This window comes from Bombina bombina, chromosome 12 (genome assembly GCF_027579735.1).
Source record: "Bombina bombina isolate aBomBom1 chromosome 12, aBomBom1.pri, whole genome shotgun sequence".
NCBI lineage: Eukaryota > Metazoa > Chordata > Amphibia > Anura > Bombinatoridae > Bombina > Bombina bombina.
In genome coordinates this window covers 95,027,976-95,048,939 of record NC_069510.1, presented here as the reverse complement: position 1 = coordinate 95,048,939, position 20,964 = coordinate 95,027,976, and the positions used below count along the sequence as shown (strand labels likewise).

The following is a 20,964-nucleotide window of genomic DNA, read 5'->3' as shown; positions in this document are numbered from 1 at the left end:
AAACATTCTGGAATTGAGAGCAGTTCTCAATGCCCTTCTGGCTTGGCCCCAGTTAACAACTCAGGGGTTCATCAGGTTTCAGTCGGACAACATCACGACTGTAGCTTACATCAACCATCAGGGAGGGACAAGAAGCTCCCTAGCAATGATGGAAGTATCAAAGATAATTCGCTGGGCAGAGTCTCACTCTTGCCACCTGTCAGCAATCCACATCCCGGGAGTGGAGAACTGGGAGGCGGATTTCTTAAGTCGTCAGACTTTTCATCCGGGGGAGTGGGAACTTCATCCGGAGGTCTTTGCCCAAATACTTTGACGTTGGGGCAAACCAGAGATAGATCTCATGGCGTCTCGACAGAACGCCAAGCTTCCTCGTTACGGGTCCAGATCCAGGGATCCGGGAGCGGTTCTGATAGATGCTTTGATAGCACCTTGGACCTTCGGGATGGCTTATGTGTTTCCACCCTTCCCGATGCTTCCTCGATTGATTGCCAGAATCAAACAGGAGAGAGCATCAGTGATTCTAATAGCGCCTGCATGGCCACGCAGGACTTGGTATGCAGATCTAGTGGACATGTCATCCTGTCCACCTTGGTCGCTACCTCTGAAACAGGACCTTCTGATCCAGGGTCCCTTCAAACATCAAAATCTAATTTCTCTGAAGCTGACTGCTTGGAAATTGAACGCTTGATTTTATCAAAACGTGGTTTTTCTGAGTCAGTTATTGATACCTTAATACAGGCTAGGAAGCCTGTTACCAGAAAGATTTACCATAAGATATGGCGCAAATACTTATATTGGTGCGAATCCAAGAGTTACTCATGGAGTAAGGTTAGGATTCCGAGGATATTGTCTTTTCTACAAGAAGGTTTAGAAAAGGGTTTATCCGCTAGTTCCTTAAAGGGACAGATTTCAGCTCTGTCCATTCTTTTACACAAACGTCTGTCAGAAGTTCCGGACGTTCAAGCTTTTTGTCAGGCTTTAGCTAGGATCAAGCCTGTGTTTAAAACTGTTGCTCCACCATGGAGTTTGAACTTAGTTCTTAATGTTTTACAGGGGGTTCCGTTTGAACCCCTTCATTCCATTGATATCAAGTTGTTATCTTGGAAAGTTCTGTTTTTAATGGCGATTTCCTCGGCTCAAAGAGTCTCTGAGTTATCTGCCTTACATTGTGATTCTCCTTATCTGATTTTTCATTCAGACAAGGTAGTTCTGCGTACTAAACCTGGGTTCCTACCTAAGGTGGTCACTAACAGGAATATCAATCAAGAGATTGTGGTTCCATCTTTGTGTCCTAATCCTTCTTCGAAAAAGGAACGTCTGCTACACAATCTAGATGTAGTCCGTGCCCTAAAATTTTATCTACAGGCAACTAAGGATTTTCGACAAACGTCTTCCCTGTTTGTCATTTATTCTGGTCAGAGGAGAGGTCAAAAAGCTTCGGCTACCTCTCTCTCCTTTTGGCTTCGTAGCATAATACGGTTAGCCTATGAGACTGCTGGACAGCAGCCTCCTGAAAGAATTACAGCACATTCTACTAGAGCTGTGGCTTCCACTTGGGCCTTTAAGAATGAGGCTTCTGTTGAACAGATTTGCAAGGCTGCAACTTGGTCTTCTCTTCATACTTTTTCCAAATTTTACAAATTTGACACTTTTGCTTCTTCGGAGGCTGTTTTTGGGAGAAAGGTTCTTCAGGCAGTGGTTCCTTCCGTATAAAGAGCCTGCCTGTCCCTCCCGTCATCCGTGTACTTTAGCTTTGGTATTGGTATCCCATAAGTAATGGATGATCCGTGGACTGGATACACTTAACAAGAGAAAACATAATTTATGCTTACCTGATAAATGTATTTCTCTTGTAGTGTATCCAGTCCACGGCCCGCCCTGTCACTTTAAGGCAGGTAATTTTTCCATTAAACTACAGTCACCACTGCACCCTATGGTTTTCCTTTCTCTGCATGTTTTCGGTCGAATGACTGGTAATGGCAGTTAGGGGAGGAGCTATATAGCAGCTCTGCTGGGTGAATCCTCTTGCACTTCCTGTTGGGGAGGAGTTAATATCCCATAAGTAATGGATGATCCGTGGACTGGATACACTACAAGAGAAATAAATTTATCAGGTAAGCATAAATTATGTTTTTTCCACATTTTGCTGCCACCTGTTTGGATACAATTGGGGTGATTAACAGCCCCTGCTAGCGGCCGACCACCAATGAGCAGGGGGCGGCATGATTGCACACACATTTCTGGTGAAATGCTTTTGCAGTATTAAATCCGGACAGAGTATGCTGTCTTACAAAAAGGGTAGAGGAAAGGGGTGACATAATCTTCTGGGAGATAATATAGAGCTAATTATCCCAAAATCTTCCCTGGCAGGGTGTAAGCACAAGTAACGACAATTACAAGGTAATTGTAATTAGACATACAAAGAAGAGTGCTGAGCCCCATATTTTCAATTTAAATGCCACCACCTTGTTAAAGAAAAAAAGTAGGAAAAAATATTTTTTATAAGCAAACTCTCATATCCACATACATATCTATATTTATTGTGTATAATGAGTTAACAGTCATACGGTCACATACACACACAAGAGTGAGATTAAAAACACTCAACCTAAGCTAAGTTTCAAATACCATCATATGTGCCAATATAATTATCAATAGAAGGGAAGATATGGGGGTTAATTATAGTAGCGATTTGCAAAAATATAAAGTATGCTAGGCTCCTTCAATCCGGGAGCATATATTATTGTTAACATTAACTGTGTAAATTAAGGAATCAACCACTGCTTCCCATTTCAATTGCCTCACAGAGTAGTAATTAGATTTAAGGCACAGACAAAATAACAGCTCGGTTGGCAGATTAAAACGAGACAACGCTCTCGTGCTTATTCCCTCACACGCGTTTCACTTTATGCTTCTTTCAGAGAGTATGCTGTCTTCCTGCAGCGATGTCCAGCGGACATGATTCGCTCAAGCGAATTATGTCCACTCGACAATTGATAAATGGAACCCTTACACTTTATTTCATGTGCTAAATATTATAGTGGAGTTTAGGCTTTCGCTCGAGCATAACCGATAACTTTCAACTTGAAATATGAGCGATATTTAGCGAGGTCACGATATTCATTGAAAGTATAGGTTGCGCTAGCGAGATGTCGGACGCACTAACCCTTCTCTGGTAAATGGGCTTTAACATGGACTTGTAATATCAAGTTGCTTGCTAATTTTAAATATTCTAGCACAGTTTCGTCTTTTACTCAAGCACAACCTATAACTTTCAACTTGTAAAATGAGCGATCTTTAGCGTGCTTGCAATATACATTGAAAGTATAGGTAAGCGTTACAGAGATGTTGTCCGTATTAACCCTTCTCTGGTAAATGGGATTTACCATGGACTTGTAATATTAAGTTGCGCGCTAATGTTAGTACGGTCCAGCGATATATTGCTTATTGCATCATTAGCGCGCCACTAGTAATCTGGGCAATTATTGTTATTCCATTTTTGTCTCATTACTCTGGACTGTTATACACGTGACATCCCTGATCCATTTTTTTAATCAAGTGACACCTCAAACCTATAGAGTTGTAACTTGTTAGTATTAGAGTAAATCAAATAGGAAGTATGATTATATTTAGGGGCCCATTTATCAAGCTCCGAACGGAGCTTGTGGGCCCGTGTTTCTGGCGAGTCTGAAGACTCGCCAGAAACGCCAGTTATGAAGCAGCGGTCCAAAGACCGCTGCTCCATAACCCTGTCCGCCTGCTCTAATGAGGCGGACAGGAATCGCCGGAAATCAACCCGATCGGGTTGATTGACACCTCCCTGCTGGCGGCCGATTGGCCGCGAGTCAGCAGGGGGCGGCGTTGCACCAGCAGCTCTTGTGAGCTGCTGGTGCAATGCTGAATACGGAGAGCGTATTGCTCTCCGCATTCAGCGAGGTCTTGCGGGCCTGATCCGCACTGTCGGATCAGGTCCGCAAGACCTTTAATAAATAGGCCCCTTAGTATTTAGCAAAATATGCTACATTGCCCATTTGTTATATCGGGGCCTAGGACTTGGTTATCTAACATTCACCAAAGCAGACATGAGAAAAAAGCGCTGACACTCACAGAGGCTGCCCTCAGGGAATTATCTAAAACATGGCTGTTCGTGCAAATTGCTAGATGCCTCCCATAGAAAGTGAAACTTTACTGGGGAGAGTATAGTTAGCAGGGAGTAGGGGGGTGCACTTTAAAAAGTAAATCTAGTAGCCAATACAAATCAGGTTACTCTGTTTTCAGTGTATCTTACATTTGCCTCTATTTTCATATACATGTGTTTTTCTTTTAGGATAATAAGTATTTTGCGTATTTTGATACAATCTCGACGATCTTCAGTTTGCAAGATAAAACAATGAGATGTGCAGGGGGAAAATGTTTAGAGAATTTATCCATGGAACGCCCCTTTTCAGCCCACTAGCAGAGGCAGGGAAACTCATTTTACAATAGGAAAACAATACCATTTGAAATTTGTATTTTTTAATTTACTTTATATTTAAGTTTATAAGGATTTTGTACTTTGAGCATACATTTTTTTCCTGCATAATTTAAATATGAATTTTAGTTTTTCTAAAAAACTGATTTTTGCCAAACTTTTTCTGTGTGACGTGAGTTAAAGGACCATTAAATGTTGAACTGCAAAGTCATCAAATGCATAATAAAAAGACAATTCAAGAGTGCTTACTCTAAATCTTAAATGAGCAGTAGATTTTTTTTCTGATTCAGACAGAGAATACAATGTTAAACAACTTTCTAATTTACTTCTATTATCTAATTTGCTTCATTCTTTAGATATCCTATGTTGAATAAATAGCAATGCACATGGGTGAACCAATCAGAAAAGGCATCATGTGCAGTCACCAATCAGCAGCTACTGATATGATATGATATGCTTTTCAACAAATGATATCAAGAGAATAAAGCAAATTAGATAATAGAAGTAAATTGAAAAGTTGTTTAAAATTGCATGCTCTTTCTAAATCACAAAATAAAAAGTTTTGGTTTCATGTCCCTTTAAATTTGCCGGTCCCCTATATCATGTGACAGCCATCAGCCAATCACATACTAGAATACTAATACACTTCGGACTTTTGCACATGCTCAGTAGTAGCTGGTGCCTCAGAAAGTGTGCATATAAAAATAATGTGCACAATTTGATAACAAAAGTAAATTGGAAACTTTCTCAAAATTGCATGCTCTATCTGAATCATGAAAGTTTAATTTTGACTTAAAATAATGACCAATGACAGAATTATTCCATCATGGAACCATTGAGCAAACTGAAGCTGTGTCATGAAGGGGTTAATGGTACATTTTTGTACTGCATGTTTTTATTTCATTTCTTCATATATTATATTTATCTCCTTCACATGCTTAAAGGGACATTGTAGACTAGAATTTTCTTTGCATAAATGTTTTGTAGATGATCCATTTATATAGCCCATCTGGTAGTGTTTTTTTATAAAAATATATAGTTTTGCTTATTTTTTAAGATCATTGTGCTGATTTTCAGTCTCCTAACCAAACCCTACAGTGCCAGTTGTATACATGCGTTTACAGACTCCTGTTTATGTTATCTGTCTTTTCATATGCAGGGAAGGGGGAAGGTGACTGCTCTTTTTATTTTCCCACCCCCTTTCACTGGGTGTCCCAGACTACCTCATCAACAGTGCAGTTAAGTACGTTTTTAAAAGGTTTTATACTGGATTTTTAGATCAGTATCTGTGCATATTATTCTTTATAGTAGTGTCTATTTCATGCTGTTATATGGAAATTGGTACTGTCCCTTAAAATGCAGGAACACCCATTTGGGAGACATAGAGTTTTCAAGGTAAAAACTGACTTTAGAGAATTCCACCAGGAATTTCATAGGATTAGCGAGATTTTTTAAATAGAATATTGCAAGCCCAGAGACCTTTTCATAATCAGGCCCCTAGTCACAGCCTTGTTAGTATGCACTAACTGCAAACTGACTTGTGACAAATAGGCTGAAACAACCAAACTGGAGAAACCTCTCCATATCATCTGTTCTTAATTTGAAACTTGGTTGTAACTTTACCCTATAAATGACTTGTAGGCAGCCCAAATCTGTTTGTCTCAAATCAGCTGACTTTCTAGTAGATGTATACCGACTGCTGCCCACAGAGCTTGACTTGCAGCTGACCTGTGCCTGACTTGTCAAATCTCTGGGATATCAGGCCATGTATCCTTCACCACCAGCTTGATATAGTTAGGACTTAAGGTGGTGTGTCAATCATTTTTGGGTACACATTTGTATTTAGCCGTCTTGGCTGCAAAGTTGGTTAATGAGTTTGTTTCAAAGGGTCATAAAACCCCTTTTTTTTCTTTCATGATTCAGATAGAGTATATAAGTTTAAACTAATTTAAAATTTTTATTATATAATTTGCTTTGCTCTCTTGTTATCCTTTGTTGAAAAACATACCTTGGTTGACTCAGGAGCAGCAATGTACTACTGGGAGCTAGCTGATGATCAGTGGTCACATATACAGTATATGCCTCTTGTCATTGTCTCACCTGATGTCTTCAGCTAGTTCCCGGTAGTGCATTTTGGTTCTAATGTGCCTTTAAAGTCATGTGAAAAAGCGAGTCAGAATACAGTTAATCAGGTTGCATGAGAAATAGGTTAAACTCAGTTACTTTAAAAGCTTGATAAAGTTGATTTGATTTTCTCACAGCTCAAATTTATATGGAAAACCGAATTCCTGGCCAACTGTATATATAGATGTTTAAAGGGACATTACGGTGCAAAAATTATTTAGAGCATTTTAGTTATGTGTTTAACCCCTGCAAAGGGGTTAACACATAGTTAAAGTTTGATCCAGAGCAGCAATTCACTACTGGGAGCTAGCTGAACACATCTGGTGAGCCAAAAACAAGAGGCATATGTGTGTAGCCTCTAATAAGCAGCTAGTCTCTCTAAGTATGCTTTTCAACAAAGTAAATCAAGAAAACAAAGTACATTTCATAATAGAAGTTTATTGAAAAGGCTCTTATAATGTCATACTCTTTCTGATCCATGTAAAGTTAATCTTGACTTTTATGTACTTTCTACCAACTTCACCCAAATGTTTCAATCACATAAGTCAGTTGGCAGGTTGCAGCTTTGCGGCTAGACCTCATAATCTATGATGCATCTTATAGATCTGCCACCACCAGCTGAGACCAGCTGACTTGTCCCAACCAATCAAACTGCTGCTTATAACTAACATCTGACGAGCACATATTTACCTGCAGGGATGCTGGGAGTCCTGATGGTAATGCGCGGAACTGATTGCGACCCAGGCGTAAGTAAATCAGATTCTTAAGGGGCTTGAATGTCAAAGGGTAGACGTTGCCATCATGAAAATTATTACCTTCCAGTTCAAGATTGAGCAAATTATCAAGGCCTGTGGCAACAAGGAAAACGTAATCAGTTTCTGTTGTTAATAGGTCTGACAGAGAAGTATTTTGTGTGTTACACAAAGCAAGTACTGTAGCTAGACGTGACGGCCCTACTTTTTGCTAAAATGTGCAGCAAATACACGAATCGGAATCAGAATTTGATTACGCTTGCTATTCATTTATGTGTAAGGCATGCTGTAGATTTAAAGGGACAGTAAACTTAAAAAATGTTATTATGTGTAGAATAATGTAACATTATCCTAGCGACAGCTTTAAAAATGAAAAGAATTTAGAGATTTTAGCCCCCAAAGCTTTGGTCTGGTAGCGGGAGCGAGCTACATTTAGTTCAATAGGGCGATCGTGCGTGCTGAGAATAGACAGCGCAACCTCGAACTGCTAAGACCTGGTCAGAAGAGCCTGGAGAGGAAAGGAGGTAAGTTTAACTTTGGGGGCTAAAATCTCTAAAATCTTTTCATTTTTAAAGCTATCGCTACAATAATGTTCTATTTGCAGAATTATGTAACATTATTTTTTAAGTTTACTGTCCCTTTAAGGAAGCCTAGACGATCTATTAGGCATTAATTGTAGTAGTCTTTATTAGCTCTCTGTTTGCACCACGAGGCTGCTTGTGTGTTTATCACCTGTTACTCTGGCAGTTTCTTGTTTGGATATACTGGTTTGACGTTTGATTCATCTGACTACCCTTCTGGCCTGACTTGGTATTTGACTTTAGCTTGTTTTTTGTTAAAGGGATATGAAACCCAAATTTTTCTTTCGTGATTCAGATAGAGCAACAATTTTAAGCAACTTTCTAATTTTTGCCTATTATCAATTTGTCTTCATTCTTTTGGTATCTTTATTTGAAAAGTAGAAATGTAAGCTTAGGAGCCGGCCCATTTTTGGTTCAGCACCTGAGTAAAACTGCATGCTCTATCTGAATCATGAAAGAAAGAAAAAATGGGTTTCATATACATTTAAAGGGACAGTCAAGTCCAAAAAAACCTGTCATGATTTAAATAGGGCATGCAATTTTAAACAACTTCCTAATTTACTTTTATCACCAATTTTGCTTTGTTCTCTTGGTATTCTTAGTTTAAAGCTAAACTTAGGAGGTTCATATGCTAATTTCTTAGACCTTAAAGACTGCCTCTAATCTGAATACATTTTGACCACTAGAGGGCATTAGTTCACATGTTTCATATAGATAACATTGAGCTCATGCACGTAAAGTGACCTAGGAGTGAGCACTGATTGGCTAAACTGCATGTCTGTCAAAAGAACTGAAATAAGGGGGCAGTCAGCAGAGGCTTAGATAAAAGATAATTACAGAGGTAAAACGTGTATTATTATAACAGTGTTGGTTATGCAAAACTGGGGAATGGGTAATAAAGGGATTATCTTTATTTTTAAACAACAAAAATTCTGGTGTTGACTGTCCCTTTAAATGTTTTTGTGCTGCTTTTCCCTGTGAGGTTTTGACCCTGACTGTCTGAGCATAGTGACTTTCAGATACTATAACTATGTTCTTATACTATTGCTGCTGTTAACATAGGGCTCGGTTCCATTGAGTCGTTAAAAATGGAGCCGTAAGCTACCGAAGTGGCCGAAAAGCTAAAAGTAATTTACGGCTCCATTTTAGTACCAGGTTTCAATTGAAATATTTTGCACATTGCGTGCAGTCGCTCTTTTCGTGTAGCTGTAAGTTAACGTTGTGTTAACGCTTCCATCTGACGTCGTATTTCTTGAAAATCAATTAGTTGCTAAGGTAACCCGACCTTACGCTATAGAATTTACGTTTAACGTCCGTGCTCCTTACCTGTGATCACCTCTCAAGAAAAATAATTTACCGATTAACGGCTTCTATTACTTTCTATGGAATGCAAAGATTTTTTTGGCAGCCGGAGTTCGGCTGCCGAAGTTGAGGTATGACGCGCCATTGGAAACAGTTGATAAACGAAATTGCTTCCGACAGCATATTTATCGGTTTGCGAGCGTACGCAAACCGAATTACGGCTCAATGGAAACGAGCCCTTAGTCTCCAGTGCCTCTTCAGCTTGGATGTCTCTGCTCTCGAGGGTTCTGTATTTAAGTTACCTATGTGAGTTTGTCTTCATTCAGATAGTGAGACTAAACTAAGGGCCGATTTATTAAGGGGCGAATAATAAGACCGCTGCTCCTGAACTGGTCTGCCTGCTCTGAGCAGCGGACAGCAATCAACCTGATCATATACGATTGGGTTCATTGACACCCCTGAATCTGTAGGGGGCGGCATTGCGCAAGCAGTTAACCAGCGATGTCTGTCGGACATGATACGCTAAGACGTATCATGTCAGACAGACATTGTTAAATCAGCCCCTAAATCTATTAAGCTATCAGATTCACAAATACTAACAAGGTGAATGCCTGATGCACGTTTCGCCTCAGCTTTCTCAAAGGCATGAGCCGCCCTGGTCACATGCATAATTGTTTCCAAAATCTTAGTCAAATTGGTCATTTTACAAAGTAGGCAACTGCCTATGGACACTTTTACACATAAGCCTTATCTGATTGTCTTTAGAATATTTCACAATGGTTTTCAATAGACCCTGGTGACATTTAGTGTAATGGTTGTGGTTAGAAGAGCAACAGTGGATATGCTGGTATATTACCCTGGCATGAGCATCCCTTCCTGTTGTGCCCATCAGGTCCTATCACATCTGCCACTCCATGGGAAGAACTTTCTAATCTGACTGCAATAAGTTGGGTGAGTTTGCTGGTATATTACCCTGGCATGCCTTTCTGGTGTGCCCATCAGGTAGCAGCACATTTCCTGTGCCAGGGGGAACACTTTCTGAATTTCCTGGTATATCACCCTGGCGTGATCCTCAGGACCCAGATCATCTGTTGGACTGGGTGGAACATTTTGTGATCTGACGGTGAGTTTGCTGGTATATTACCCTGGTGCGCCTTCCCTGTGTGCCCTTCATGACCCAGCACATATACGATGTTGGGAGGAACATTTTGGAGTACAAGTGGAGCGCAAACATTTGCGCCCAAGTGATAAGGAGTAGTTCCCGAGGGTTTGCGCTCATTGGGCTTACCGCTCGTATTACAAATTGAGCATAAACGCGATCGCATGAGTGCAATTGCAATTTACGCTAGAATCATTACCGTGACTTCTGAGCTCTGGTTAACGGTTTTGCAAAACTACAAAGTCACATAAAAAAAAACATTACAAAGTACAGTTAGACTCATAATAACACTGTCTAATAAAAAAATTGCACACAAAAGTTACAAGGGCTCAAATATATGTTCTATGTGTTTATAAAATTATATTCTTATATATATATATATATATATATATATATATATATATATATATATATATATATCTATACCTATAAATAATAATTTATATATATAGAGATAAATATATATATTGTACCAATATACCATTAGATATATGTAGAAATATTTATTTATGAATAATTAGAACATATTTTGTGTGCAGAGCAATAGAATGTGAAATATTCATATTTTCATTTCGGATTAGCGCACATTAGAATATGCAATCAGGTAGGCGTATATATGAATATGTGATCGGGTATGCGCAAGAGTGGGGTGTTAGTTTTTCCCCCCCCCACTTTTTTCCTCCAGTGACTTCTGTGAGGGAATACGTGAACACGCACGCAGTATTCTAACTTTGGATTTTTGCACTAGTCAGATTACCAGTAGAGCGAAAACAGTTAACTTTCAACTCGTAATAGGAGCGCAACCCGACGAGTGCAAAAATCTTACTTCTGGAGCAATTAACTCTAATTTGCGCTCCACTTGTAATCTGGCGCTTTATCTGATTGTAACAATTTGTTTGAGGGCACTAACAAAGACCAAGACAGTGTTTTAGTTTAAAGTAGCAGTTCTTTTATCCCTTACGTTGTAACCTTTTTAGATAACCTCATACAGAGACTTTAGTTTTTCATGCCTGCACCTTTAATTGCACAGAATGTCATTCTTATCATTTTTGCGCAATAAAATATTATTTTATATTTAAAAATCATGTAGTTTTAAGCCAATTATAATTTCACTTCTATTAACAAAATGACTTTGTTCTCTTGGTATGCTTTGTTGAAAAGCATGTGTACATATGATCAACAGCAGCAGACTTGGGAGGTATCTGGTGGCTATTCACATGTGCCTCTTGTCATGGTCTCATCAGATGAGTTCAGATGAAGCTGGCAGTGCCCGTAAAGCTACAGACTATGGCAGCACACAAAAGTCTACACAATGGCAGCGTTTGGTAAACATACAGAGCTACACACAGGACAACTCACCGCTGAAGCTGTGCCTGTTCAGCTCATGCAATTTGTTGTCGTTGATCTTCAGTTCTTGCAGAGATGGAGGAAGCAGCGGGAGTTCAGTGAGTCGGTTTCCGTCCAGGTTAAGCCGCTTGAGTTTGGTTAGATTCTAAGGAATAAGACAAAATTATTTAATATTTCAGTTAAAAGGTGGCTAGAGGTCACTATACTCAATTGTGCATCAGTTACACCATACACATAGACCATGATGGGCATAATGTCCAGTTGGTCTGATCCTGGCTAAGCTGACCCTAATCAGGCTCACAATAGGAGTGGTTGCATATTTATTACTTTAGTGAGACTCACAGGCTCCTGCTTACCTGCACTAGTCACCCAGCACTTTAGGCACTGCCCTATATTCACTAACAGGGACAATCTCCCCAGTCTCACCAATTCTTATGTTATGCTACTGAGCCATCCGCTAGTCAGATGTGGAAAAAAGAGAGAGTAGCAAAGAATAACATATGTTATATAGAAAGCTATGTATAGTTATATTCAGAATCCTGTTTAAATGTAAACATATTTTATAGATGCACAGTAGTATATATATATATATATATATATATATATATATATATATATATATATATATATATATATATATACCCCCATGTGCAGCTATAGTTTATTTACCAGACTGTTCAGTGTTAAACCATGTTTTTAGCTACTTGTAACATTGAATTGGGTCAGCGTACAGGGAGTGCAGAATTATTAGGCAAATGAGTATTTTGACCACATCATCCTCTTTATGCATGTTGTCTTACTCCAAGCTGTATAGGCTCGAAAGCCTACTACCAATTAAGCATATTAGGTGATGTGCATCTCTGTAATGAGAAGGGGTGTGGTCTAATGACATCAACACCCTATATCAGGTGTGCATAATTATTAGGCAACTTCCTTTCCTTTGGCAAAATGGGTCAAAAGAAGGACTTGACAGGCTCAGAAAAGTCAAAAATAGTGAGATATCTTGCAGAGGGATGCAGCACTCTTAAAATTGCAAAGCTTCTGAAGCGTGATCATCGAACAATCAAGTGTTTCATTCAAAATAGTCAACAGGGTCGCAAGAAGCGTGTGGAAAAACCAAGGAGCAAAATAACTGCCCATGAACTGAGAAAAGTAAAGCGTGCAGCTGCCAAGATGCCACTTGCCACCAGTTTGGCCATATTTCAGAGCTGCAACATCACTGGAGTGCCCAAAAGCACAACGTGTGCAATACTCAGAGACATGGCCAAGGTAAGAAAGGCTGAAAGACGACCACCACTGAACAAGACACACAAGCTGAAACGTCAAGACTGGGCCAAGAAATATCTCAAGACTGATTTTTCTAAGGTTTTATGGACTGATAAAATGAGAGTGAGTCTTGATGGGCCAGATGGATGGGCCCGTGGCTGGATTGGTAAAGGGCAGAGAGCTCCAGTCCGACTCAGACGCCAGCAAGGTGGAGGTGGAGTACTGGTTTGGGCTGGTATCATCAAAGATGAGCTTGTGGGGCCTTTTCGGGTTGAGGATGGAGTCAAGCTCAACTCCCAGTCCTACTGCCAGTTTCTGGAAGACACCTTCTTCAAGCAGTGGTACAGGAAGAAGTCTGCATCCTTCAAGAAAAACATAATTTTCATGCAGGACAATGCTCCATCACACGAGTCCAAGTACTCCACAGCGTGGCTGGCAAGAAAGGGTATAAAAGAAGAAAATCTAATGACATGGCCTCCTTGTTCACCTGATCTGAACCCCATTGAGAACCTGTGGTCCATCATCAAATGTGAGATTTACAAGGAGGGAAAACAGTACACCTCTCTGAACAGTGTCTGGGAGGCTGTGGTTGCTGCTGCACGCAATGTTGATGGTGAACAGATCAGAACACTGACAGAATCCATGGATGGCAGGCTTTTGAGTGTCCTTGCAAAGAAAGGTGGCTATATTGGTCATTGATTTGTTTCTGTTTTGTTTTTGAATGTCAGAAATGTATATTTGTGAATGTTGAGATGTTATATTGGTTTCACTGGTAAAAATAAATAATTGAAATGGGTATATATTTGTTTTTTTTTTAAGTTGCCTAATAATTATGCACAGTAATAGTCACCTGCACACACAGATATCCCCCTAAAATAGCTATAACTAAAAACAAACTAAAAACTACTTCCAAAACTATTCAGCTTTGATATTGAGTTTTTTGGGTTCATTGAGAACATGGTTGTTGTTCAATAATAAAATTAATCCTCAAAAATACAACTTGCCTAATAATTCTGCACTCCCTGTATTTCTTGAAAATGTTGCAGTTTTGAAGAGACCCTCAGTGACAGGAAAAGCAGAAAATTGTAAGGAAATGGGTTGAGTATTTTTAGGAGTTATTAAGTGTTGGAAAACAGTACTTTCCTTATATCTTAACATTGAAACAAATTACCTTAAAGGGACATTAAACACTAAATACATTTTATGCACCTCCCTCTAATCATGGGGGCTGCCATTTTGGAACCTACACTGCAGGAACCTGAAGCAAAATTGCTGCACATGTGCAAACACATTTCAGCACTAGAAAGCAGTGAGAGCTAGATTTCAACATGGCGCGCCGTCACCCATGAATAGAGGGAGACGGGGAATAACCTAAATACTTTGCTTATAAAGGGCTAGATTACAAGTGTAGCACTAATTTATTGCGTGCCCGTAAAAGGGAAAATTCACCAGTTTACGTGCTTGCGATAAATAACCAGCCATTACTAGTGGCTGGTTATTGCTACCACGAGCTTGCAGTAGCAATTAGCGCTACGAAAATTAACCAGAGATCAGATCTCTGGTTAATTTTCAAAATATCCCCCAATTGACCCCAGAATAAAGTAAGTTTTTAGGGATGAAAAGTTGGTGGGTGTGGGGTGTTAGAAAAAACGCACTCAAAAACACATACAAAAACACACACCACACAGTCACTACAAACTCACCACACAAACACACTCGCCACACACACAAACGCTTTCACCACACGAACACTATACACTCACAGCACACACCAAACACTTACAAAATGAACACTACACACTCACCATACACACAAACATACTCACCACGCAATCACACACAACAAAAATATGACCTCACAAACACACTCACTATATACACAAACACACTCACCACAAAAACACACACAACAAAAACACTACATACTCACCACACAAACACACTCACTATATACACAAACACACACAAACAATCTCTCCTCACTAACACTACACACTCACGGCACAAACCACACACTTACTAAATGAACACTACACACTCACCATACACACAAATACACTCACCATGCAAACACACACAACAAAAACACTACATACTTACCTCACAAACTCACTCATTATATACACAAACTCACTCACTATATAGACAAACACACTCACCACACACACAAACGCTCTCCCCTCACAAATACTACACACTTATGGCACAAACCACAGCCTTACTAAATGTACACTACTCACTCACCACATACACAAACACACTCACCATTTTAACTTCATACTCAGCCCACAAACACACACCACAAAAGCTCATTAACACATCCCACTATCAGGACTAATTCCTCTGCCTCTCCTAGCCTCACAAATTTCAGTCTTGCAAAGTCCTGATAACAAATCTGCCTGGTTTACAGTATATGTTGTTTCTTCTTACTCCATGAGAAATGCACGTGTTAGTGAGAACATACTGTATATATAGTTACTATAGTTACTATATATCACTAGGGGCAGTGGATGTGCCAAATATTACCGCTGATTCCAAGGGTATGTGACACTTTTTGGCTAATTAAAATGTTGACATGTAAATGAATTATAACATTAATCTAGTTTTTTGCATTATTCACATAAACTCTTTTTTATTTATTGCTAACCAACTTCACGTGCAAATTATGCAACTTCTTACTTTGAAGACGTCAAATGACAGGCCAGAGTCGTCCAGCTTGTTTTTGCTTAGGTCCAGCCACTCCAAGTTAGGCAATCCTGCAAAAGCTCTGGCAGAGAGCTTAGAAATCTCATTTTCTATGAAAAGCCGAAATAAAACACAAGCATTTGTATCATGTAATAAATAATATACAGATGTCATGGTACACACGTGTCTCTGGGTGTGTGTAACATAACTTTGTGCTGTCACCATACTGTGTGTACATATGTCAGCTGTCACTATGATGTGTGTGTGGGTCAGCTGTCACCATAGTATGCGCATGTATCTGCTGTCACTATGCTGTTTATGTATGTGATGTGTATCTGTTGTGTGTGTGTGTGTGTGTGGTGTGTCTCTATGTATGTGTATGCTGTCAGCATGCTGTGTCTGTATCTGTGTGTCTGCTGTCAGCATGCTGTGTCTGTATCTGTGTGTCTGCTGTCAGCATGCTGTGTCTGTATATTTAGTGTGTCTGCAATCAGCATGATATGTATGTATGTTTGGTGCGTCTGTATGTGTGTGTGCTGTCAGTAAACTGTGTGTCTGTATTTGTCAACGTTTAGCATCCTGTGTGTATATGTGTGATGTGTGTTTCAGCTGTCAGCGTGCTTTCTGTAAGAGTGATGTTTATGTATGTGTGTTAGCATGATGGGCGTGTATGAGTGTTGTGTCTGTATGTGCGGATCAGTTGTTAGCATGCTGTGTATGTATGTGTGTGATGTTTGTGTGTCAGCTGTTGGCATGCTGTGTGTGTGGTGTGCCTGTATGTGTGTAACTGTCAGCATGCTGCATGTGTGTGCTGTGTCTGTATGTGTGTTTGTATCAGCTGTTGGCATGCTGTGGGTGTGGTGTGCCTGTATGTGTGTAACTGTCAGCATTCTGTATGTGTGTTTGTATCAGCTGTTGGCATGCTGTGTGTGTGGTGTGCCTGTATGTGTGTAACTGTCAGCATGCTGCATGTGTGTGCTGTGTCTGTATGTGTGTTTGTATCAGCTGTTGGCATGCTGTGTGTGTGGTGTGCCTGTATGTGCATGATGGGTGTGTATGAGTGTTGTGTCTGTATGTGCGGATCAGTTGTTAGCATGCTGTGTATGTATGTGTGTGATGTTTGTGTGTCAGCTGTTGGCATGCTCTGTGTGTGTGGTGTGCCTGTATGTGTGTAACTGTCAGCATGCTGCATGTGTGTGCTGTGTCTGTATGTGTGTTTGTATCAGCTGTTGGCATGCTGTGTGTGTGGTGTGCCTGTATGTGTGTAACTGTCAGCATTCTGTATGTGTGTTTGTATCAGCTGTTGGCATGCTGTCTGTGTGGTGTGCCTGTATGTGTGTAACTGTCAGCATGCTGCATGTGTGTGCTGTGTCTGTATGTGTGTTTGTATCAGCTGTTGGCATGCTGTGGGTGTGGTGTGCCTGTATGTGTGTAACTGTCAGCATGCTGCATGTGTGTACTGTGTCTGTATGTGTGTTTGTATCAGCTGTTGGCATGCTGTATAAGTGGTGTGCCTGTATGTGTGTAACTGTCAGCATGCTGCATGTGTGTGCTGTGTCTGTATGTGTGTTTGTATCAGCTGTTGGCATGCTGTGTGTGTGGTGTGCCTGTATGTGTGTAACTGTCAGCATTCTGTATGTGTGTTTGTATCAGCTGTTGGCATGCTGTGTGTGTGGTGTGCCTGTATGTGTGTAACTGTCAGCATGCTGCATGTGTGTGCTGTGTCTGTATGTGTGTTTGTATCAGCTGTTGGCATGCTGTGTGTGTGGTGTGCCTGTATGTGTGTAACTGTCAGCATTCTGTATGTGTGTGTATCAGCTGTTGGCATGCTGTGTGTGTGGTGTGCCTGTATGTGTGTAACTGTCAGCATGCTGCATGTGTGTGCTGTGTCTGTATGTGTGTTTGTATCAGCTGTTGGCATGCTGTGGGTGTGGTGTGCCTGTATGTGTGTAACTGTCAGCATGCTGCATGTGTGTGCTGTGTCTGTATGTGTGTTTGTATCAGCTGTTGGCATGCTGTGTGTGTGGTGTGCCTGTATGTGTGTAACTGTCAGCATTCTGTATGTGTGTTTGTATCAGCTGTTGGCATGCTTTATGAGTATTGCGTCTGTATGAGATGTTGAAATTTAACATCCCTATAAAGAGATATTAATTGGATAGAAAGGTCACAATTTAAATGCGCACAGGTGCATTTCAATTTGAAATAGAAGCATTTATTTTATACTTCCATTGGCAAAAATGCTTTTAGTAAAACTATTACTGTGTTTTCAGCGGCATACGCACATATCCTGTGAGTGCCCCATGCACCAGCATAAAAACACCACACCTTCTTAGAGAGTCAGCAGTGGCCTGTATGACGCAACGTAAGTCTTCAATGATGCAATACATACCAACTCTCTGAGCTGACATGGTGTTTGTATCCTTATCCTCTAGTCACGGGGAAGTATATTGCACCCAGGCACATTTCAATTTTGACCTTTTAATCCCTTTAATCTGCTGGGTACAAATACAGTAGCATGGTAGCTACCCACCACACCACCGTTTCCCCCCCCTGTGCCAGCAGGTCTCTTCAAAGCCGTTCTCTTATTTTAACCCTTCAAAAGTGCCGGTTAGTGACGTTCTGCATCTTCACACTGGGCGCCGCCATCTTGGAATTTCAGTCTTCTTGTACCATGTGACAGGAGTGATGCACACCCCAGATCAGTGACATTGTTATCTTCTTGACAAGCCAAATCATGCACTTTAGTTTAGCTGCACAATACAGAGCGGGAGCTATGCATTTTCGTGTGTTATTCCGGAGGGCTTTTTTTTAAAATATTTGTTATGTAACGTTAAACTGTGCAAAAAATGACAAAAATATAACTCTTCTCTATTGTGAGAATCCAAAAAACAAGGTTAAAAAAAACAGTAACTACACTGATCTGTGTAAGTGCACTGCTTCTGTCACAGAATGCAATAAAACGTGCGTATCAAAATGGCGGCACCCAGTACATAGATGCAGAGCTTTACCAACTGGCTTCTGTAATGAGTTAAAATAAGAGAAAGGCTTCACAGAGAGTTACAGGAGAAAAAAACAACATTAATGTGAGTAGTAGCCTGCTAGTGCAGATGTACTCAGCGTCCCCTTAAGACTACTTTGTATGACCAATATAACGATCTCATATAATAGACCACAATATATGCCTTAAAGGGACAATCTACACCAGAATGTTTATTGTTTTAAAAGATAGATATTCCCTTTATTACACATTCCCTAGTTTTGCATAACCAACACTGTTATATTAATATACTTTTTACCTCTGTAATTACCTTGTATCTAAGCCTCTGCAAACTGACCCTTATTTCAGTTCTTTTAACAGATTTGCATTTTAGCCAATCAGTGCTGGCTCCTAGGAACTCCAGGTGCGTGAGCACAGTGTTATCTATATGAAACACATGAACTAACACCCTCTAGTGGTGAAAAACTGTCAAAATGCCCTGAGATAAGAGGCGGCCTTCAAGGGCTTAGAAATTAGCATATAAAACTCCTAGGTTTAGCTTTCAACTAAGAATACCCAGAGAACAAAGCAAAATTGGTGAAGTAAATTGGAAAATTGCTTGAAATGACATGCCCTATCTGAATAATGAACGTTTGTTTTGGACTAGACTGTCCCTTTAATTTACTTGACGCACTGTTAACCAAACAGTTTCCTTAGTAACAGTGTGTAGATTCATCGTACGCTGATGAATAATCTCCCAGATTAACTCATTGTACCCCCATACATAGCTCACTGACTAAATAAAGTTCTCCAGATGTAATTACTCCAGAAACCAATTCTTTATAAACTGTGCAGTAGAATTGGCCTAAATTCATAACATTTAGTTGTCCAACTAAAGTCTTTAAAATCAAGTAGACAAAACAAACAAGGTTTCGCCCACAACAAACTGCACACTCAAATTAAAGTGTATATATATTGTAAAAAAGATTTTCCAACGTCTTTGTCTTAAAGGGATACTAAACCCAAATGTTTTATTTTATAATTCAGATAGAGAATGCAATTTTAATCAACTTTCTAATTTACTCCTATTATCAATTTTTTTTTGTTCACTTTGTATCTTTATTTGAAAGCTGGAATGTAAGCTTATGAGCCGTTCCATTTTTGGTTGAGCACCTTGGTAGCGCTTGCTGATTAGTGGGTAAATGCAGCCGCCAATCAGCAAGCGCTATCCAGGGTGCTGAACCAAAAATGGGCCGGCTTGTAAGCTTACATTCCTGCTTTTTTTAAATAAAGGATTCAAGAGAATGAAGAAAATTTGATAATAGGAGTAAATTAGAAAGTTGCTTAAAATTGCATGCTCTGTCTGAATCACACAAGAAAAAATTTGGGTTCAGTGTCCCTTTAAAGGACCAGTCAACACTGTAGATTTGCATAATCAGCAAATGCAAGATAACAAGACAATGCAATAGCACTTAGTCTGAACTTCAAGGGAAACAGAAGTTATGAAGCAGCGGTCTAAAGACCGCTGCTTCATAACTTGTCCGCCTGCTCTGAGGCAGCGGACAGAAATCAACCCGATCGTATTGGCACCCCCTGCTAGCTACCGATTGGCCGCAAATCTGCAGGGGGCGGCATTGCTGCTGGTGCAATGATAAATGCTGACAGCGTATGCTGTCGGCATTTATTGATGTGCAGCAGACATGATACGCTACTTCGTATCATGTCCGCTCAGACTATAATAAATATACCCCCAAATGAGTAGTATATTTTTTTCTGACAATTTTAAAAGTTATGTCTATTTCCACTCCCCCTGTACCATGTGACAGCCATCAGCCAATCACAAATGCATACACGTACCACGTGACAGCCATCAGCCAATCACAAATGCATATACGTTTATTCTGTGAATTCTTGCACATGCTCAGTAGGAGCTGGTGACTCAAAAAGTTTAAATATAAAAAGACTGTGCACTTTTTTTAATGGAAGTAAATTGGAAAGTTGTTTAAAATTGCATGCTCTATCTGAATAATGAAAGTTTAATTTTGACTTGAGTGTCCATTTAACCCCTTAACGACTGAGGACGTGCAGGGTACGTCCTCAGAAAAAAGGCAGTTAATGCCTGAGAACGTACCCTGCACGTCCTCAGTGTGGAAAGCAGCTGGAAGCGATCCTGCTCGCTTCCAGCTGCTTTCCGGTTATTGCAGTGATGCCTCGATATGGAGGCATCCTGCAATAACCTTTTTAAGTCATCCGGTGCAGAGAGAGCCACTCTGTGGCCCTCTCTGCACCGGAGATCGGTG

At 40.1% G+C, this 20,964-nt stretch overlaps 1 protein-coding gene across 1 annotated transcript in view; it reads right to left on the bottom strand.

The window, feature by feature from the left end:
* LOC128643048 (extracellular matrix protein 2-like) overlaps positions 1-20,964 on the bottom strand; it is a 177,373-nt gene that overhangs the window by 57,816 nt on the left and 98,593 nt on the right. The window contains exons 5-7 of the mRNA XM_053695976.1: positions 15,682-15,797; positions 11,749-11,881; positions 7,286-7,443 (exon numbers count right to left, since the gene is read on the bottom strand). Coding sequence (XP_053551951.1) covers positions 7,286-7,443; positions 11,749-11,881; positions 15,682-15,797 — 407 coding nt within the window. The remainder of the gene's footprint in view (positions 1-7,285; positions 7,444-11,748; positions 11,882-15,681; positions 15,798-20,964) is intronic.